General features: G+C 40.9%; 1 protein-coding gene across 2 annotated transcripts in view; it reads right to left on the bottom strand.

Annotated features, from left to right (window-relative positions):
* Nucleotides 1-7,595: 7,595 nt before the first annotated feature.
* Nucleotides 7,596-23,613, bottom strand: part of RAB3C (RAB3C, member RAS oncogene family) — a 396,458-nt gene continuing 380,440 nt past the window's right edge. For both annotated transcript variants that reach the window (XM_069222464.1, XM_069222455.1), the window contains exon 5: nt 7,596-20,048. In XM_069222464.1, the coding sequence (XP_069078565.1) occupies nt 19,861-20,048 (188 nt within the window). In that variant the 3' untranslated portion in view covers nt 7,596-19,860. The remainder of the gene's footprint in view (nt 20,049-23,613) is intronic.

The following is a 23,613-nucleotide window of genomic DNA, read 5'->3' as shown; positions in this document are numbered from 1 at the left end:
TAACCACAGGTAAAGTGCCTGTGGTCCTTATTTCAACATCATGAAATTGTTACACCCCTAATTGACATATTGAACTTACCTATAAATCCTTAGCATATGGTACAAAGTGTAAATGATGCAAGTTAAACATCACAAGTGGACTGCAGCACCCATTGTGCCATCCAGTACAGTGACAGGGTAAAGCATGGCTTCAGGCCTACCAGCGCAGCTTGACTAAAGCGGCTTTTAAACTGCAGTTCAACCTGTCAAACTAAACCCCTTTGCCAGGTCATAACTTTCCTTTTAAATATTAAATATTATTAAGTCATCCCTAAGTAGGCCTTACTATGCATAAGGTGGAGTGCGTGGTATTTGAAAGTAGGACATGTAGAAATGGAGTGTTACAAAATGCCTTTACAGTGGAAAAAGCCTAGAGGTTATCAGCAGGAATATCAACTCACACATTGTGCTGTAAGTTACCCTCCCAGTCCTGATGATGACCTATAAATGACCAGAGGTCGAAATGCCATTGGCTGCATAATACCAAATAAACTTCTATTTTGACCCTATTTATGCAAATCAACTGAGAAGTCAACTGTCATGCATCTCTTTTGGTTCTGATGCACTTTTTCACATCATATTCAAATGAGCATTTGTAAACAATTCTGAGCACATTATTTCACATGATTGTTGGTTTCTACTGACTTTACAAGTAAATTGCATTAAATAAGGTCATGGTTGGTCTTTTGCAATGACTTCATGAATTGCGAAGGCCAGAGAAACAAATGCTGTAATTTTTCATGAATAAAGTACCTTTTGCAGAGAACACTTGTATCCAGAGATCTATATAATTGCTCCTCTTAATAAAGAGATCTACTGTGAACCAATGTTGCGTATTGTATGTCACTGCGCCAAGTTCCTGATATAGCAAAATTAGGTATACCCTTGTTGTTTTTTCACAAAATATTTGTTTTACTAAACATTGATGACAAAATCTTCTCCGGGATATTAATGAATCACCTAACCCACTCATGCAAGGGTGTCTTGACCCAAACCAATCAGAGTTTATCCCGTGTCAGTAGATCTCAGGATCTGGCACAGGTACTGACGGTCTATGCTGAAGAGGCCTTTGACAGGGTTCACTGGCTATTTCTGAGGAGGATCCTTGACAAAATGGACCAGGGGCCCAAATAGAAGGCCTTGATTAACAGTATTTATGCACAGCTAGGGTCCACACCCACTGGAAACCTGTTGATACCTTTGGAATAGAGAGGGGGTTGTTGCCTCTTCTATTCGCTCTCTATAGGGAAAATTTAGTGCAAATGAACAGAGTGATCCAAGATATAAATGGGATACCGTTTGACAAAGAAGCACACAAAATCTGCCTGTATGCCGATGATGTGCTACGGACTCTCACAGACCCAATTCACCCTCTCCACTTCTTTTAGATGCTCTAGCCGAATAAGATGCAGTGACGAGATTCAGAATAAATGTAACTAAATATAATACTCCTGGGCAATGCGGTAGAGACAATATGGACAAAGTATCCGCTAATGTGGGAAGAGAAATCAACTGACTATCTGGGTGTGAAATTATTTCCCTAGTTGGAAACTTCAACCCGCTCAAGCTATGGCAAGCTGCTCCAGTCAGTACGAGCCAAGCTCAGCAACTGGCAACACAGAGGCCTCTCGTGGCCAGGAAGGTCTGCAGCGGTCAAAATGACCCATCCTGAAATATTCTACTTGGCCCAATCACCCCCTCTAAACCCACCATGTGAGACTCTGAGCAATAAGCAACAAATGATCAATGTCGTTATATAGGGAGGTAAAAAAGCCAGGATGCCTAAACATAGGATGTACAGCCATCTGTCGGAGAGAAGCTTTGGAATACCACACATCACTAACTACTATCACACAACCCAACTCTGCTATATTGTATAATGGGGAGGGCAGCCACAGAAAAGGCCTGGTGTTTTATGGACCAAACAATAGCAGGAGACCGTATCTGGAAAACTCCATGCTACCTAGACATTCCTGTGTGTGGGGCTCGATCCTTCACCGGTCACAAAAGGCATACTGAAGTCGTGGGAGTCAATAATGGCCAGGAATAAGCTGTCCTCCTACACCTCACCTCTCACCCCAACACCCTTGAGGAATCTCAATTTTAACCCAGGTATGAATTGCTCTCAGTTTCGTGAATGGTAGAAAGCTGGTGGCAGGCAGATTGACGACCTGGTTGACATACATAACCATTAAGTATTCGAGCATCTCAAACAGGACTATGGCCTTCCTGCAAAGGAGAGGATGCAACACTGTCAGGTAAGACACTGGGTGACACACAAACAGGTGAGGCCAGGTGCCCACTGCCCTATGACCACCTTCCAGAAATGGGTTCTTCTCAAAAGGGATGATAGACAATTGGTCTCCGACATCCATTAGGCACTGAACACTGACCCTTCCCTGACCTGAACGTCAGGCAAACTCAGATGGGAGGCTGATATAGGGAGACTGCTGGTGGATCTGGAAGGGTCTGAGATTTTGGTGAGACCTTGATTAAGCACAACCACTTCCTCAATGAAAGAGACCCTTACAAAGATCATGCACTATTGGTACTATACAACTGAGAGAAAATCCCTGAATTGCATTACTCTGCCCAAGGGCGTTCCATCGGTGAAGCATGGGTGTTGCCATGCATCCACCCACGGATTTCCCAGATTTATCATTACTGGTAGACCTGGTAATGCGTTAAAATGCTATGCCTCCAAGGTGAGGTGTAAAGGGAGAAGTATCTCTATTTCTCCTCATTTACTCCTCTTTCTACAGCACACATAGAAAGAGGAATATGCCTCTGAGGATTGCTTTTGTGCAAGACGGTAGCCCTTCCTGCACAAAAACAATCCTGCCTGTAAAGGCACCCTTGCATCATAGAGCCCATGTGTCTGCATTGGTGCTAGGCAGCCAAAAGGGTGCCAGCATAAGGAAAGGACAGGAATGCACCTGATAATGTTAAATATGGCGCATTCCTGCCCTTTCCATTTTGGGCACAGCAGCATGGTGGCTTGATGTGCTGCATGAAAGTTTGATAAATCGGCCCCTTAATTCTTTTTCTGGGCTTTGAATATCAAAGTTAATGAAACTGAAAATAGCAATACTCATTTGAGAATCTTTTTATATGATGTTGATCTTGGATTTTTGACAAATCTATAGTGTAGAGCTTCGCAGCATTTATGTTAGTGAAAGCACAACTACTCTGAAAAATAACATTTGTCAAATTAAGCATGTATTGAATTTTTGGTATTTAAAAACAAATTCAAACTAGAAATTAAGTTACATTTCTGATACATAAAACTTTAGCTGTTGACGCTAAACAAGAGCTTTATGAATGAAATAGTCTTTTTGTGTATGTACTGGCTGGAGTTTCTGAGGGGCATATGTTGCAGAACAGCAGGGTTTGGTTTACCTTCAAAATGTCCTTGCCAGGCTAATTCCCAAACACAGCCTATGTGATTGATGACACTCACAGTGGGCAGCCTCCATATGGGAGAACCTACAACAGAGCCACAAAGGGTAGTTAGCAAATCCCCGTCATCATCCAACTGAAAGTGTGATCGAGAAAGACAAAAGGCTCCCTTAACCATGCCCAGACAGACTCTACAGTTACATCTCCCCACCGCTATCATCTAATAAAAGGCAATGCCTCAGAAAGTCTTATCAGACGCACCTTGCAAACAAAGGCTTAATTGAACTTGAGTTTAGATCTCCATCCACAGGAATGCTGGCAATACACGTCCCATCTGGAAAACTGTTCTCACCCTAAATCTTGTGCTATGTCAAACCAGAGTCCCCCTAAATGGATCCCACTGTACTTCATAGCTATTACTGTGAGCTACACTTGAGGATGAACATAATGAGATATCTGCTCAATCATTTGCAGATTCTTTCAACGTCTGCATCCAGCCATTACTTCATGCTTTCAAACCCTGTGCTAATCAGCTCTACTTGCAGAAATGGTGATCTAGTAGTAACTTAGCAATGGACAGAGTGGTCCTCTCACTCTAGCACCTTTAAAAGTACCTAATAAATAGCACTATCGTCACATGTAAATGATGTTGTTTTAGTCTACAGTCCTGCATCCTCAAATTTCATGCTATCGCAAACAATGTTGCCTTGATCATTACTTAAAACTTCTGATGGCCACCTCACCTTTTTCTTTTGAAATGGTTCTCTCCTTCCATTCCATCTGCTGCATGACTCCTCTGTCTGAGCAGAACCTTACCTAAGTGACATGAATGTTTGCCTGTATCTATATTAATGTATTTCTGCAATTTGCCACAACTCATTTCAAAGATCACAACCTCTCCTTTTTTGCAAAGTAATACCCCTGCAACATAACATTACCTAAACTTCAAGCTCATTTACTAACCCTACCAAACATCTGAAGCAGTTTACATATCCCTCTTGACCCAATAATGATCACATCTAACTGTTATTACTTTAATCTCCCACAAAGAACTGGATTGAATTAATTGAATGGTTTATTCGAGCACACGAGATGAATTCCAATAACCAGCAATAACCAGTAACACTGGAAGAACCACTAACCATGGGTTCCAAAGCAGAATGCTACCTAGGGTAAAGCACTTTAACGTCTCGTCAGGGTAGTAAGTGCTATATAAATGCAAATTACAATACAATATGTACTGGGAGACAGGAATTCTGCACCCTATTATCTGTAGGTACGAAAGAACTGAAAGGTGGAAATAGGTGCTACCCAATTTCCTTATTCAGGACTAGTGTCTGGCTGAATGAACAATTTCAGAAGTCATAGATGCAGAGTGGATCTCAGAACTCTATACTTCGTGAGAGCCAAGAAGTGAAGGGAGTAAAATCCAATGTCTATTCATTTCACAGTAACTACCTCCAAGGGCCCTGTGGTCAGCAGGAAAGGATCTCCTGCTTCTAAAAGAGAGGTGTGTGTAGGAGAGCACTCCTGGTGGAGTGATTGTTGGCCTGGTTGGAGGAACAGAAAGGTTAGGCTGTAGCCTTTCCAGCTCAGCTCAGTGACCCAGCAATCTATTGTGATCCTCCCTCAGTTGGTGGAAAAATGGGAGAAGAAGATGGTTTAAGGGGGGAGCAAGAGAATAGTATGGGAATAGACTTGAAAATATACTGTTAATTAAATTGGCTCACTGGGGAGGCTAGGCCCAGCTATCAAGGCAGCCGCACCACTTCATGTCCTACGGAGGAGTTGGCCTTCTCTCTAACGAGCCACTCACCATCGCCACCATAGGGCACATGTTTGAGTGTGGCTTGGACATTTTTGGAGAGACAGTGGTACACATACAAGCATGATTGTCATGTCCACAGAAAAACAAGTGTCCTCAGAATTTAAGCCACTCTTTTAAACATTTGCTACAGTAGTAGTGTGCAGGGTGGGGCTACTAAAAGCAAAATTCGTTTAGTCATTAGAGTCACATTTCTTGGAATCATTCAAGATGCGTATAAGGGAAGGCAATCAGGCTTTGCTTTGAGAAGAAAGCCTAGCTAACGGAACATTCCATGGGTGGGTGAGAAATCAAAATGTGGGGATCGGCTAGCAGCAGCATATTTCGTCTATTTGTCTTTGAACTGCTGGGTCCTAAAATATTTTTTCTCATGCATTACATGAACCCAGGAAGCCTCATTGAATGGAAGTCTTGTGGAATGGGAGGAGGGTTGCAAGACCTCAATCACAAAGAAATACTTTGACTCTGCAAAGGACAAGGTCAATATGGTTTCGAAATTCCGAATTTTCCAGAAAGCAGAATTGTTTTCTTGTGAAAGAGGACTACTCCTTTGTATGGCCCTTTTGTGTTTTTTTATGTGAAGATATCGTAGGGGATCGCTCATTGACAGGCTTCCCTGCTGGTGAGGAAGATTGTTTTAGCATCAGTTTGCAGGCCTTGGCAAATAATAACTTGGCTTCCTGCTCCCTACTGCCCGTTGGATGCATGGAGGCAAAGGAGCTGCAGGCCAAGACTTATGTTCCAATGTGGGGCACCACATGATCATGGAGGTCCAATGATGACATCTTCTTGCAGCACCTGTGACAAGGCCTAAGCCAGCAAATGTTTGAAGGAGATATTTGATCTGTTCGCTGTTGCAAGTCTCTGGAATTTCATCGATGAGATACTGAGAGATCCAGACCTGCGTCAATGAGGTACAAAAGAACTGAAACCAGTGCACTGCTTGCCACTTCGGTGTTGTCATATCTGTAGGGGGAGTTGTGGCTGAAGCTGCATGGCACCACCAAGCGGCGCTGGAGGGTATTGCTGAGGAAAACGTTTCTAGACCAGTCTGAAGCCTGGAAGGATGATTCATAGGATGAAGATTCTGACAAAAGACGAATGATTCAGAATAAAATAAATTAGCTCATGAGATAAGTATTTTACTGCTAAGGGATGACTGAAACTTTCTAATATGTTTATTATAGGACCTGGTAAACACACTATGCTACTCAGTGTGCACAGCTACACACCTTACACTGTAGGCATTACTTAGAAATACTCCATATAAGGCCACAGCCTTCAGCCTCAGAATTACTTAAAATCTTCACATTTGTTTATTTTGCTCACCCCAAATATTGAACACTATAGATAAAATGTAAAGATACATAGAAATGTTTGCAGGACTCCAACTGCCAATTTTTCCCTTACTCCCTAAATTGGCTGCCGTATTGGAAGTATCCAAAGACAGTAGATCTCTTCCAAAGATGGTCAGGTAGACAAAATTGTCATGACAAGTTGTCATGATGTTGCAAAATTGATTCAGCAACAACTGTGATAAAATAGACCGTATGGCGGCCTGTCCATCAGTAGGAATGCACTTGACTGCAGAAGACCGACTGCGATCTGTGCCAGGCGGGGGGAGATCTCTGTGCCTCCAGCATAGCTGCTGCAGAGAGACACCAGCGAAGGCAATAACCTGCTCAGCAAAGCCTTCTGTTCTTCAAAAGCACACTCCCAACGAGGGGGTTTGTTATTTTAGAACAAAAAACTAATGTCCCTGACACAGAGTTTTCTCCTAACGAGCTGGTTCATTTCTTTGGTTTTCTGTTCGGGACTGACAGGCTTTTTACCTTGTGGTCCCAAACTGTACAAAGTATGTGTCAACGTCCACCGTTAATAGAGCAGATGGTCTGAGGTACTTTGACTTATGGCATAATATCAGTTGGAATTTCAGTCAAAGGTTCCTGCTGACATAGTCCGCATAGGGTCTGCCACTGGAAAATAGGGCAATGAAAATACAAGCTTAGCGGTTGGGATGTACACCACGTTTTTGGCACAGTATTGTGCCCGCCAATCTCTAAATGGCCTGAATAAATGCCCACTACTAAAAACTCACAGGAGTATCAATGAGTTTTCGATCAATTTAGTCCAAGGATCATATTATGAGGTTTATTACTATATTAGTATTTTTCATAATTTCCAATCTAATTTATATTATATTACAATATATTATAATAACACAACATTATACAATAATACAATAATACAATAATAATACAATATTACAATGTACAATTCTAAACAATACAATAATAAACAAAAAGATGAGGAATTCAACGAAACAATGTGATTCATGAATATAGTCTCTTTAATATGTAGCCTTATTTCAAAAACAATCCCACTTCCATTGGATATATTCACATACAAACTCAATATCCAATCTAGTACATAGGCTTTATGTAACGTGAACAGAGGATTCAAATGCGTCACAATTGTAGAAGTAATCTTAGCATCCAGCCAAGAGCTATGTCTGTGTACATACTAGGAAAGAAGAAACATACCACACAGCAGCATTTAAGGAGTACATTTCAAACCACACTCAAAGTAGTAGTACGGTACTGAAGCACTTTCATTAAACAACCTTACATCAGTATCTCAGGCAAGTACTGCATTGAATAATGTGCTGGGAAATATAGAAAAAACAAAATAGCCATTTCGGTTGCATGTTTCTGAAAAGAAGCAATTAGGTTATCCACATTTATCTGTGCCCAAATGTTTCTTATACCCACAAATACAACACAAATTTAAACATCTGATATTAATAATGACAGTAGTGACGGGTTCCACTTTATCAGGCTACAAATAACAAGAAATGAATAGTCAGTTTAGCCACGGTTTTACAGAACAAGTGCTGTAGGCTATTGATGCAAAATAAATTCATTTATCCCACAGCGTTATCTTGAAAGGGAGACTATGGCATTTGTTATCATATGGATGCCAATGTTGCCTACTACTAAAAGCCACATTTGGCAAACAATAAGCCTGCTTGATATGTAGTTAGTGGTTATAGAACACTGTTCAGCCACTACGTGGACACAGCAGACACTACAGTGCCCACTTTTTCCCAATTCAGGCAGATAGGTGGGTTGCGGCAATAATCAGTTTTAAAAAGACTGACTCAAAATCTGATGACAGATTTTCAACATTACATTTTATAGAAAAAGACAGGGTTACAGCACACCTAACAGAGCACAGCTGTGTAAGATAGGGTGGGGTCCCCGAATGCGTTCATTCGGTAGGATACAAGAAATCACATTTAGCTTCACTGTTTGAGCTTACCTCTGGTTTGGGCCTCTTCATCCTTCCTTTCTGTATGCTTTCTATGCCTTTATGTCCCTGATTCTGTAAGCACGACTGTCTGTAAACATGATGGTGAGTAAAATACTTTCGGAAAACCGAGTGACAAGTCGGATTTGTAAACTTTATCACTAACTGTGTGTATTGCAAACTAATAAATCAAGCTGCATTGATTAGGAAGATAATTGCAGATTCAAGTCAATTATTCATTGATCATCATACCAGTTTTACTTCCAATAACTCGAGGGCATCTTTAGTGCATTTGTTTCTGTTTGCTACTGTTATTGTACTGTATAATACGAAGTGTTATGTGCAAATCAGAAGAGTGTACTCATATAGCTGTCTCGTATTTCAAAATTTGCAAACATAGTGACACATTTGGTAGATTATTTCTCCTCTAAATGTTTACATTTTTTTGCAACTAAGGCTCATAAAACCATTACTGCTTTTCAAAATATTTCACATAACATGACAATGGAAATGTGCTCCGTCCTAATTCCCCTACATAATATCCATTAACATTATCTTTGTCAGAATAGCACTGCCTGTATTTCACTTTATGAAAAAAGTAGGCAGTTGCTGCTTGTTATCAGTGCGCCAGTAGTTGCTAAATTTATTGGGAACTATTCTTTAAAGGGTATTTACAGCCCCCTATCATTCTCACACTCGAGGTACCATCTAGTGAGAGGACCCAGCAGGAAACTTTCCATCTAACTAAAATTTGTGGCCAAGAAAACAATTCAGAGTTTCCTAATGCAGATAATAACTCCTGTAAAGAAACAGCCTAAGGTTACTCTATGATGTCACTACAGAGGCTCAGCTTTGATAAGTGATTAATTTACTATTTTTCACCATCATAAAAGAAGGGAAGGGTTCCATGACCTATACGAGGCTTCCTCTCATATGAACCATGGCCCCCTCCACATTTATAAATGGCATCAAGCAGTATATAATATTACATTACACTCTGCACCTGTGGAGCTGTTGATCAACGAGTCATGGCTTGTACTACCTTTTAAATGTTCGATTACTTTCATGCCCAAAAATGTGAAATGTTTCCAAATATGTATGCATATTTATAAACATGTGGTGCTTACATGAATATATTTATTTAACTCACTCACAGTCCTTGTGATTTATATTTTTTCTGGGATACTGATAATAGCATTCGACAGTTAAATATTAAAATACCTTCCTACCTGATGAAGAAGTGATGCAACAGAACTTTCCCTACAGTGGGTCACTCGGTGGTGAAACTTTAGGAGATATTATAATGTCTACTGTTGTATTATATATATATATATATATATATATATATATATATATATATATATATATATATATACGAATGAAATAAAGGAGAAATAATTGGACTTGTGGAGTGCTGTGAGAATTTTTTGTTATTGATATATTGACGTGGATGGTCCCCATCGTCACAAGCACCGGCAGATGAGTGCACCACTCAAACAACAGACTGCTCGTTTAGGAATATATATGTATACACACACACAAACACACACACATACAAGGCATCTTTAAGCTTGTTTGGAAACATTTTGTTGCTTTTTTAAAGTTGTGTGTAAAAACTATTTTGCTACAAACCCAAAAAGCAAACAAAGTTTGTACGGCCCTTTAACTGCATAGTTGTGAACTTTGCATACACATATTTCCTTCTTTGAGATTAACCTATTTTTAGCCATTTAAAAAAAAAACTCTGGTAGTAAAGTCAAATGCATTATTGCCATTCCTCAACAATGTATTTTGGCATTGAATGTTAGTATGCTTTCCGGTCACTAGGTGGCGCTACATGCAGTTAAACGAATATGGATTTCAACCTGAGAAAGCACAAAGATGCATGTGGAGAGGGACTGCTGCACGCCGATCAAAGAGACCCCATATGGAATATTTCGGGTCTTAGTGAAAACAAGGGTCAAGCAGAATGACTGTCAGGCTAAAACAACTCTTAAAACATAACGGCAGCATAAAGAATATTGACTAAATTTATGAATGCATTATAACAAATATTGCACCGCAAAATGCATAGGACATTCGATACTTGGTTATAACATTAGCTGACCAACTATAAATGGCAGTGAAAAGGTAAGTGACTTAAACAAATCGATTTATCTACACTTAGTCAAATAATCCCAAAAAAGCAACCCAAAAAAATATGAAATAAGCACTTGCGATATGTATCAGATGTAAGGAGGCCGGAGGGATTGAAACAATACAGACGTTTCTCTCTATATTAACATTAAGAGGTAAAAACTAGGGGCCATATTTATGAGCCCTTTGCGCTACTGTTGCGTCACAAAAAGTGGCAAAAACCAATTAATATCTATGAGGCCATGCAAAGCCACTTTACATGGCTTTGAATGGCCTCATATATCTTGAGCAAGGCAGCACAAATCGCTGTGCTGCCTTACTTTGCGCAAGGGAGACGCCCCATGGGCATTGCGGTGGGTGTTCCACACAACACCAATGGATTTTGACACATCGCCAGATTTACAAGAGCTTGTAAACCTGGGGATGCTCCTAAACCTTACATCTTCCCAGGGGAAGCCCAACATGGAGAACTATCTTGATTTCTTCTTGTTTTGAACTCTTTCTATGGGTGCTGCATTCTGCAGCATCCATAGAACGAGGTTAACACCTCCTGGGATTGCTTTCGTGCAGGAAAATGCCTCTTCCAGCACAAAAACAATCTTGCCTACAGTGCAGACACCCTGCACCAGCCTAACAAGCCATAAAAAGACCCACAGACAGCCAAAAAGTGGGCCATACACTCATGGTACAAGGGTGCCTGGGTTGGCGCTAGGCTGCCAAAACAGAGTCAGCACAGTGAGAAAGGACAGGAATGTGCCCTATTGCTTAAATACGTCATATTCCTGCCCTTTCCCTTTGATGCAGAGCAGTGCAGGAAGGTGACTTACGGCGCTGCCCTGTGCCAAAAGCCCATAAATATGGGCCTAAGTCTCTCTGTGTCCTACCTAAAAACCGCCTGCAATAGAGCAATGCTTTTATTACATTTTGTACCCTACATTACTCTCACTATTCTCTTCCTCATACCATTCCTGAACATATGAAGTATCTTGCCTCCCAGGCTTCTTAAAGCCCAGGCTTTTGAGTTTTATTTTGAACCCAAATGTGAGGGGCTTTTACAAAGGGTTGATGCCTTATATGTTAAGAAAAGGTAGTAAGAAGAGTGGCGAGAGAGGCAATAGTGTAAGTTCATTGCTTCTTTTTCTTCTTGCTAACTTTATATATCAAATCTGTCAACACCAGTTTTGTTGTAGAAAGAAAATACTACTTTATTTTCACCTTTTCCACTCAACTAAAGCTAACACTTCTCCAACAGGCCTCAGTGTCCAGGACAGATGTACACCACATCTTTCCACAAAGGGAACTCTTGTAGACTGAGGTGAGAATTACACCAAGAGGATCAATGGTGAGCAAGTAGAACACCTGGACAAGGAACGGTGAGCATGTAGAACACCCACGTGAGGAGCAGTGAACATGTAGAACACCCAGTTGAGGAGTGGTGAGCATGTGGTGCACCCGGGCAAGGAGTGGTGAGCATGTAGAACACCTGGACAAGTAGCGGTGAGCATGTACTGCACCCGGGTGAAGAGTGGTGAGCATGTAGGACACCTTGACAAGGAGCTGTGAGCACGTGGTGCACCCGGGCGAAGAGTGATGAGCATGTAGCACATCCGGACAAGGAGCAGTGAGCATGTACTGCACCTGGGTGAAGAGTGGTGAGCATGTAGCACACCTGGACAAAGAGCAGTGAGCATGTGGTGCACCCGGATGAAGAGTGGTGAGCATGTAGCACACCTGGACAAGGAGCGGTGAGCATGTACTGCACTCAGGTAAAGAGTGGTGAACATGTACGACACCTGGACAAGTAGCGGTGAGCACGTACTGCACCTGGGTGAAGAGTGGTGAACATGTAGGACACCTAGATAAGGAGCAGTGAGCATGCGGTACATCCGAGTGAAGAGTGACGAGCATGTAGCACACCTGGACAAGGAGCGGTGAGCATGTACTGCACCCGGGTGAAGAGTGGTGAGCATGTAGCACACCTGGACAAAGAGCGGTGAGCATGTGGTGCACCCGGGTGAAGAGTGGTGAACATGTAGGACACCTGGACAAGGAGCGGTGAGCATGTACTGCACCCAGGTGAAGAGTGGTGAACATGTAGGACACCTAGATAAGGAGCACTGAGCATGCAGTACATCCGAGTGAAGAGTGGTGAGCATGTAGCACACCTGGACAAGGAGCGGTGAGCATGTACTGCACCAGGGTGAAGAATGGTGAGCATGAGGCACACCTGGACAAGGAGCGGTGAGCATGTGGTGCACCCGGGTGAAGAGTGGAGAATGTAGAACACCCAGGTGAGGAGTGGTGAGCATGTAGTACACCTGGACAAAGAGCGGTGAGCATGGGGTGCACCCGGGTGAAGAGTGGTGAACATGTAGGACACCTGGACAAGGAGCGGTGAGCATGTACTGCACCCGGGTGAAGAGTGGTGAGCATGTAGCACACCTGGACAAAGAGCGGTGAGCATGTGGTGCACCCGGGTGAAGAGTGGTGAACATGTAGGACACCTGGACAAGGAGCGGTGAGCATGTACTGCACCCAGGTGAAGAGTGGTGAACATGTAGGACACCTAGATAAGGAGCACTGAGCATGCAGTACATCCGAGTGAAGAGTGGTGAGCATGTAGCACACCTGGACAAGGAGCGGTGAGCATGTACTGCACCAGGGTGAAGAATGGTGAGCATGAGGCACACCTGGACAAGGAGCGGTGAGCATGTACTGCACCCGGGTGAAGAGTGGAGAATGTAGAACACCCAGGTAAGGAGTGGTGAGCATGTAGTACACCCGGGCAAGGAGGAGTAAGCCTGTAGTACATGTGGGCAAGGAGCAGTGAGTATGAAGTACTGCTGGGCAACATGTAATGAGCATGTGTCACCAAAATGTAATAAGGACTGGGTTTTAAAATACAAAATGAAGCACTCCTAGAATATTTTTGGACAAACATTAGAGCTGCATCTTCTGAGAAAAACAAGTGCAGCCACTAGCATCCTGGAGCTCAGTAATCAAACTCCTATCATATTCATCTTCTTGTGACCACTGCGTTGACGCTCAGCGAGGGTCACCCACTGCTCAGATTTGTTAACATGTTTTGTCTTTAGTCAAGCTATTCATGCTAACAGATTAGAAGTTGGCTGCATTGTCTCTTTGAAGGCTGAAGTTGATTTGGTGAGGAATAAGGGACGGCCAGTAAATATGCAGGGCGAGGAAGCACTAAATCACCACAGAAGTGGTCCTTAAGGCTGTGATGTAGCTGGCCATCTAACCACTTGCCCAATCAGAAGCCAGTTCCCTTAGTGCACCTCAACAGTAGGAAAGTACAGATATTTCCTCATCTGCCACATAATTCATTGGATCTGATCATAGTGTAGGAACAAATACCAGACTGGAGATTAAGGAAATGCAGGACTCATGGACAGACCATGAGACTTCCGTAAATACAGGTGGGTTCAAGGACTGGAACAACATACATCAATTAGAAAAGACATAGAATATAATATTATTTGGAACAAACCGAATGCTACTGAAACAATTAACAAAAACTTAATATAGGGTGTACACACACTTTTGTACAATATCAATTTAAGCATGCACATACATCACACATACTGACAGACATATATACATATAATAATTCAATTCACAAAAATGAGGACATGCCTTCTCACTTAAATCTTACTACGAAGCAGACAGCACTCTGATTACACAAATTGCAACAAGACAGTCATAACTTTTACAGCTGCAACTTGCAACACACCACGCAAGCAGCCATTCTCCGTGATGCACCACACATCCACCCATGCAGGATACTTGCCCATTCTTGCCATCTTGCATACACTCAGTAGGTCATTAAATATTGCACTTAGTGGCCCAAGGTCCCCCAATTTAGAGGTGTTTGAAGTAGAAAAATATCATTTTTACATTATATTTTCATGCAACATTTAAGACATTTTGATTCCACAAACACAACTGAAGGCTTACACAACTTTTAACAAAGCAACTGAAACACACAACCACAGATGACAACAATGTATTTCCCTTAGCACTAATATTCAGGCATGATATATGGCAGATAAGCAAACAAACACGCACTACTATTTTAATTCTAAATTATTTCTGCCTTAAAATGTTGTGAAGGTTTGAGATAAGCAACTGAATGTATATGTCTGGCTGGATCCCAAATTGTCTTCTCCTAAAGAGATCGTAGATAGAGAATAGGATCCTCTAGGTGGCAGAGTAGCGTGGGTGGGGATTTCTAAAAAGACAGTGGATACATCTCCACTGCCAGTAACAGCTCCTAAACTAAAATATTCCTTTACAATTATCAGTTGTAATTGACACCTCCCCCACAAGCCCTGGGAGCTATATTAGGATGATGATGTCCAATGCAGGGCAGTGTGAGGGTACAGCTGATTCTAATAGTCCACATTCAGGACCTCTGTAAGACTTCTGTGTAAATTACGATTCAACCACTAGAGGCTAAATTGGGATGGTAAGTCTTTGTTTTCTACACACACATTTCGTCCATGAAAAACAGGAGGGTTGCGTTCAAGGAAAATTCATGGAGAAATTAAAATATCTGCCAAATTCAGCATACAGGTACACATTTTTGTGGTTGATCTAAGTTTGGAGAAAAGTATAATAGTGTGATAACATCGTATCCAATATTTATGGCACTGCTCAGTGTTAGTAGATCCGAGTGCATTAGTGAAACGTAATTTTAATGTGCAAATCAAACTGAGGCCCTCGCAGAAGCTGAGCCTCTCATCTTCCTGCGGCAAAAGATTACTGCGCTTCGTAGCTATAGGTGTGTGATTGGCAATTCTGCTGAAATGAGTGGCTGAACCAGGCACCGTCTTCATGCTGGGAGTGAACTTCTCACATCCTAGGGATTAGAGTCACAATTGATGCTCTGATTTGTTTTGGAAAAGACCCGAGGTTCTTGAGAGTACCTAGACTAAATAAAGTTTGAGCCCAAACAGAGACTGTGTTAAAGGGGGGGCATTTTGAATTATTCATGCACCTTAAAATTACCTTTAGTGTACAGCGATCACCAGATAAAACTGACCAGATGCCCGGTTATGGCATACTGACACTAATGCAACACTTAGCACTACAAAAAGTAGTTACCAGACTGCAAGAAGTACAACCTCTTAAATGTGTACCAGTATAGGCCCAGACCCGGGAAACCCTTTAATCCTTGAGAGCAGAGCCACCTTTCCTGCTCTTCAGAAAATATTAACCCTGTGTTAACAGCTGCATGACTCTAGGTAGGGAGTGCAACGATTGAGTAATGCCAAAGAGGAGTTATCGTATGTTTTGGACACACTCTAACTCTCTTCTTGTCACACTATTAATTTAAGTCTGATTCATCCTCACTCACAAACCAATCTGAATCTCCAGAGAAGCTCAGTTCTTACCCACTGCACCAAAAACTACAACAGGGCCGGGATGGGAGAGAAAATAGGCTGGGCACTAGAATTAAAGTGGCGCGGTATTCGTGAATTAGAAAGTTAAAAGAATGGCCCATGTTTGCAAATCGGGACAGTTTTGAACCTGTAAAGACATGCTGTATATGTATTTCACAAGTTATCAAAGACTGCAAGGATTTAAGCCTGCCGCAGGAAATATTTATTGATAACAGGGAAATCAACATTAAAAACCAGCCTAAAAAGGCTATATAAAGGCCCACAGACAGAAAAAATTGGTTCATACAATCATCTGTGGGACCAGCCCTTCAGGCACTGCCTGATTACAATATAGGCCAGTCCGACCCTGCACCACAACATTATGACAGCGTGGAACCTCCTCATGCCAAGTTCTCCTGTATGAACCCTCCTTGCTATATTCATGCATGTAATCAGAATAAAGCACTTTCCACTGACTGTCAGTTTAAAACACCAAAGTAAGTAAGCACTCCTTCAGGACCATCACCTAATGTGTGCACCACTACCACACCACTATCATCCTCTCCTTTCAGATTATTAAATCAATTTTGAGCACAACTCCCATCGTAATACAATACTCAGCTTTCATTAAACATAAAGGTACTATTGGATCTATAGGAATCCTGCAATAGGTGATTTAGATATCTCTAAAGTATATTTGTTTCTAAAAAAAATTGTATCCACTTCTAAAATCATTTTTCTAATGAACTAGCAAAGTCCAAACATCCCACACGTTTTGGAAATCTGAGGCCTGGGGAGGAGTATATCATCATCTGTAACGAGTTCTTTCAGTTTTATCCAAAAACATCCATGACATTAAATCAGTGCACCCGTGGCAAGTGGATCTAGTCCAATGGAAATAGATGCTTTCTATACTCCTTCACCTAGACAGGCAACAAAACACACATTATCTCTAGCCAGTGTGGGAACATTCACTAATGGAACTAAACACGGTATTAAAACTGAGCTGGGAGTAAACCCTGTTGTTTATGTGCCATGTGCATATTACTAAAATGCTACATCAGTGTATATATATATATATATATGTATATATATATATATATATATATAATAATGGGTCACTGCCTGTGGTGGTGCCCATTCAAATCAGATAAAGACTCAGTGCATTTCCTAGTGTATACGAGGTACTGGAAGCGGTGATCAATCCATGGGGAATTTAAGGCATGAAAGAGCAGTTTAAAAAGTGCAGTCTTCAGGGTGGAGCTCTGGCAATGGGCCAGAAGGGCTCAGTGACTGCAGATAATCCTTTGTAACAGTGGGTGCCACTGAGAACCATACTGCCAGAATATTGAATGCAAATATTGATGTACAACAATATTGTGACCTAAATATTGTCTACAACAATATCCTGAAGTTAAGTGTATATAGGTGAGTATAGATTTACTAAATTACCCTATGTCAATGTATGTAATCATAATAAATATATACTTCCCTACATCCATTCAAAATGGAGATGCTATTCACCCACATCTATAATCACCTCCTTAACACAGCCTGGCCTAAAGTTCTGGAATCACCTCTTTCTCCTCCTAAAATGGTGTGCAATTTAGGTATTGTTCTGGATTTAAACATCGATTTGAAGCACAGGTGACAAACATTATCGACAACTCACGATCCTAAGAAAAAAGACCTTTACCTTGAGAACTGGCATATACTTATGCAAATGACTTGATACAATCTAAGTTGTTCAATACTAGTGCAGTCTACCTGGTTGAGCTGGGGAAATTGTTCTACCTTCTTTAATTGGACCATAATACTGCACTTTGGCTTCTCACAGGCTTTGTAAGTTGTGGAGCGATCACCTTGGTACTGAGAACTATGCACTGGTCCCCTTCGGAATAGCTTTGCATATGTGATGTAATGTTAAATATATCTGTAAATCTTAGTAAAATCAGAGCGTCTTCATAATAAGAGGGTAATGTAACAACCAAAAGGAGAAAGAGAGAAATTCGGTAAAAAAGCCAGGTTTCAATGTTTCTCTGGAACTTAATAACAGAAGGTTCTAAGCAAATAGAAGTGAGAAGCGAATTCCACAATTTCATCCCTGCTGAGGAGAAAGGCCCCATCCTCAAAGGTGACCTTCCTGGAGTAGGAAACCAGTATCAGAAACGGATTAGCAGAGTTGTATTCTTTATTAGGTTGATCGAGTTAGAATATGGGTGGCAGGTTGTGATAGTGTACACGTTTATGGACAATAGTTGATTTTAAGAAATTTCGCTCTTTCTCCATGTATGTGGTTGTTACTCTTTCATGACAAGAAGTTCTGCTTTAGTTGCCCTTAACAAATACATTTATCATAACATATGCATATTCCTAAATGCATATTTTTGTAGTGGATATTTAGGTCATGACATTTCTGCAACTGGCCCACAGGTCCTGGGTTGGATTCATAAGGACACTGCAAGAGGTATCGAGGTCTATAACAGCACCATCCCAATGCAGAAACGTTAGGACTCTTCATCACCCTTCCCAAATAGAAGCAGTACCTTGAAGTGCTCATCCTCAAAATAACAGCGGATATCACCACTCAAATGCTGCACAACTTCATATGTGTGAAAGCACAAGGGGCATAACATCTCACATTAGATGGTTCTGCACACAGCACAATTCTAATTCCACAGTTGCTGCCCAGTAAACATTTTGCATGATATTGCCCAATGAGTTTAAATGTCAGTGTATCTGAGTTGGTCTATCAAGCCTCTTCATCCGATATGAGTAATAACATTGCGATGCCTGATATTATGGAGAAACTAGACTGCACAAGATTTGAAAAGATTTTTTGCATCATCATAAGTGTTATACTGTGTGTCCTTGCAAAGAGAGTGCGCTGTTCTTCGAATGTTTTTACAGATCCTTACACAATGTTTTACATAGTACATTGCAAATCCCTTTCTTTAAATCTAAGGAATGCTGGTACCAGCACAGGGGGCAACCTGATCCATCTCAAGTGCATTGTCCCTGGACAGGGAAACACTCTGTTATTCGTCATCAGAGATCAGAATACCTTATCAATTTCATTTCAACTTAAAGCACAAATTGATGGGGATGAAATACGTACTCATTAAAGGCTTGTGTTATTTTATGAGACGTTTTATGATTACCAAATTGTATAGAAAGCGATGACTATCTGTTACTGCTGTCACTTCTACTTTCATGTTCACAAGAAGTGAAGAAAAAGCCCTTAAGAATATCACTTGGATGGGAGAACTTCGTACAATGCAAACAAGTCTACAGAACTCAGCTAATATATTCAGATCGATTTCCAGTGAGGCGGAAAACAGATGTCATCAAAAAGGTTATTACACCGTACAATATTAATATCCACACTGAGTCATTATTTTCCAAAACTAATTTAGCAAAAGTCAATTATATTTTATCGACAGAGGGCACACAATCAGTGCCCCTAAGTGAAGCAACATGTGGAGTAAGTAATACAGGGCTTTAAAACACATCACAAACAAACTAGACAGATGCCAACAAATGGACGTTCTTTACAAATTTATGAGCATATTTTTTTCTTGCAGTTTCACAATTTGAACCCTGAACAATTTATGGTCCTTTTCAGACGATGATATAAAATAATTGTATTTCTCCCAATAAATTATTAAACGATATATAAATAACAGTGTGTAGACCATTCATAAATACTCATTGGCAACTGGACGCACTGGTGCGGCCCCAGTGAAACGATTAACAGCTGCAGTTTGGTTGCTGAGGAGGCGGGTTTTCTGTTAGTCTTGTGTTCTGCTTCCCGGTGGCCACAGCGGGATCTGTTTCCAAACTTTCTGACATTTTGTCGCAGATGATATCAACAAGCCGCTCGAACGTCTGCTTCACATTTACGTTGTCTTTCGCACTGGTCTCAAAAAATTCAAAACCTAGGAAAATTGAAAGAAATATTGGTTGAATTACTTACATTAATATCTAAAAACATGCGGCCCTGGTTAACAAAGGTAAACTTACACATTTGAGTAAGTTTGCAAGTGTATGTTATACACAAAGGTATTTTACAAGTAGTATCTTTATGACTGCAAAGTCACCACCTATACAAAGATAGAATGTCCTATTGTTTTATATGCAAAGACTCTGCAGAGTCTGCGCCCATACAATGATAGGACTCACCTGAACTGTTGCAATGAACCTGTTGAGGAACATTACACTGATTATCATTCTGAGATCCCCTGATGGTTTTTACATCGAAAAACACTATTAGGTAACACCTTAACCCTCCTTCTTGAGAAGGCACTGAAAGATTGGCTTTTTTATTAGCACCATAGCACCACTTTATAGCAGTAATTTCTTCTTCGTTTTGTTTTTTGGTCAAGGACTGTGTATAAAATGAGGAGACATTTATGACACAGAATTAAGAAATAATTTATAGGACTCACTGGTCTGTAACAAATTGTGCCATTCCTTCTAAAAAAGGATCAGGCAACCCCTCCATCCCCCCGCACCTCATCATTCCCCTCTCCCCCGCTGCATTCTGGTATAGTTAGAGGCACCGCATTTGGTTTCCTTTGACTCCTGAAGAGGTGAGAGAAGCCACTTGTCTGATACTCTTTCGGTTAAAAATGGGATAGATTGGGGGGAAATTGTATCTTTTTAATTTATTACGGTCAAACTTCCTATTATTTCCTTATGAAGATCTTTGTCTATGATGGAAAGGTTGGATGCAAATACCACATCCAATACATTTTGCCTGAATTTCCATGGCTCATAGTAACTGAGAATAATCTTTCACCTTTAGAATACTTGATGATAAGCTCTGAATGTCTTTGACCGGAGACTGGCAAGCATCAACAGCATACCACATATCTCAGATCTCATTGATAGACTTAGATCAGCATAATCTCCTTTTAAGGCACTTGGTATTCTTGAACTGATTACTTTCACAAGCACGTTGATTCACAGTATAATTTAAGAAAAGTAGCAGGGGCTATTCAGTGTGCATTGTACAACAACAGAATCAGTAACTCACACAGTGAATTACCCACTTTCTTACCTATACTTGCATCTAATCACTATGACTATAAATACACTGAATCCAAATGAATGTACGATATTACTGTGGATTAGAGTATCTTCACATCCAAACAACAGACAGCAGCATCCTATTTGAGATAAAGGCCCAAGATAATACTTACAGGTAAAAAATACGTTTTTTTACATTTCATACAGAAAAGTTATCCTGCCAAGGCTCATAAGAACAAAGGTCGTTTATTACCAGCAAGCCATCTGAGAAGAATGGGGCAATCTTCTGGCTTGTCCTCCTAAGTTGTGATTCTAAAACAAATGTTGCTCGAGAATCAGCTGTGCTTCAGTATTTTGTGTTCACTGTTGTAGAGGTAGTACATGGTAGGCATTATTAAACATGGTCTACAGACTAAGATGAAACCATGGTCACTGAAGCATAAAGACTTGGTCACCCACAGCATAATAAAAAGAGTGTAGATAAGCTAAGTTGGATTTGTTGGCAGCATTACAGTCTGTCTCCACAGATGTAAGGTGCAAAAGTAAGTTTTATGAATCACTGGTAAAAGAAAAGAAGGTTGTAGGTTGCATAGGAAGTTGGATAGAGGAAGAAGCTAGATCTAATGATCTGTTTACATTTTGCTGTACAAATGCTAAGGGTAACGTGGCTACAAGAGCTCAGCTAGAGTTCATATATCAGAGGCCAGATGGTATGCCCATTTTTCGCAATCTCAAATATCTTTATAGGTATTTCACAAATTCTAGTCATCAAGTAGGTTGAAATATACTTTTTGGGATAAACTTCAGACTTTTACACCAATGCATGAGCCACAGGTAACCAATCACAGATGAAGACGGTATTTTCTTAGGACTTCCCAGTGCAACTCTGGTTCTTGTGAGGAAAGGAGGACAACAAAACTTGGTGGGTTCGTGGTCTTGGGACGTTAATGCAGAAGTTATAGCAGACAGCATGAGCCATTTATCTGTGTGATGTAAAGTGGGTCTATTTCCCAGTGCCCTTAGTGTGTGTGTTAGGGGTTTTCATTTGTTTGTCGGTCTCCCATGTTTTTAGTGAGGGTAAGTAACTGTTCAACCCTAACCTGGGTAATGTCCACCTCTCACATCTCTTTCTGTCATTCCTAATGGAGTGTTGTGCTTTCTATTTATACTCAGTACATTACTTGTGATTCCCAGAATTGGCTGGTGCTCTTGCTGATTTTCAAGCTACAGCTGTCCTCCTCTTGGCTAACACCACCTCTAAGTCTATGAACTTGCTAGACTTTGGGATAGTATTATCATGAATTTTTGTTGGTACAAAGTCACTTAAATTGACGCAGACTGATGCAAAGTCTTGATAAAGTATGTAATTCCTATTGTAAAACATTGTCTGTGCAGGAAAGTTGCCCTATAAGTTACACAGGTAGTGCTTCGGGTTTCATTAACTCTTTTCTGCACTTTATTTCTAAAATTACTAACTTTTCCCAATATTTTACAATTATCTGGCACAATCATAGTATGTGTAGGAAAGCTGCCTCTCAAAGACATCATCTAGGGCAAACATCCCCTGAGGTAGGATAAATCATATTTATTTTTCTCACTATTTAGGTAATTACAATGAATTAACCTAAAGCAATCATTTCTGGAGATTTAGGGTGTGTAAATTAGCAATAGTTGCCAGTCTTTGTTCCTCAGTTGACCATTTCTCCTGTAGGTCTATCAAGGAACTTCTGTCTTAATCAATAGGGCTCCTCATAGAAACCACTCCCAGTAAAAGCAATACTTTTACTATTGTATGTGTGGGTGGTTCTGAGATATTTATCCTTCATATTTGTCTCATCTCATTGACTATCTTCGCGTATGCAAGGAGCTGACCTGTTGGTATATTGAAGACCTACTCAAGGTCATAAGATGTCCTTAGCATCTCTGCCTCATACAAGTCGCCCACAGATTAAATCCCTGAAATGCTACATATTTTTAATGGACAAATTCAATTATTTCCCCGGGCAAGCTTCCAACTGGGAGCGAAGAGACATACGTAACCAAGTGTCTTGTTTTCTTCAAATACCTTTACCGGCGCTCTTTTTCTACATCAGCAGTTGTAGTTGTTTACTTAGTTCACATTTCAGGGCTCAGGCACAAGCATATCACACTCTCTCCCCTAGAGTTAGGCAGAATATAATTAGTCAGTATAGTGGGGAGGGCTGACATCCATCTGGCCACCCGCTGCAGTTGTGCTACAATTTGACAACAGCTCACACTTGACCCCTGTGGATGTCGGGAGATGGAGCTGGTGTGAAGCCACTATGCACCTGTCTATGTTCAATAGGGGCAAGATAAGGTGCAGTCCAGTTCTGTAAACACTCTGATAGGGACATGCAATGCAGATTGGTAAAGTAAGACAATAATTGTGGCAGTACCATTATATTCATCAGTGAAATTCCTGTCACAATTAAAGAAAAATGTTAAAATTGG

This window comes from Pleurodeles waltl, chromosome 1_1, assembly GCF_031143425.1.
Source record: "Pleurodeles waltl isolate 20211129_DDA chromosome 1_1, aPleWal1.hap1.20221129, whole genome shotgun sequence".
NCBI lineage: Eukaryota > Metazoa > Chordata > Amphibia > Caudata > Salamandridae > Pleurodeles > Pleurodeles waltl.
This window is presented reverse-complemented; position numbering and strand designations above follow the sequence as displayed.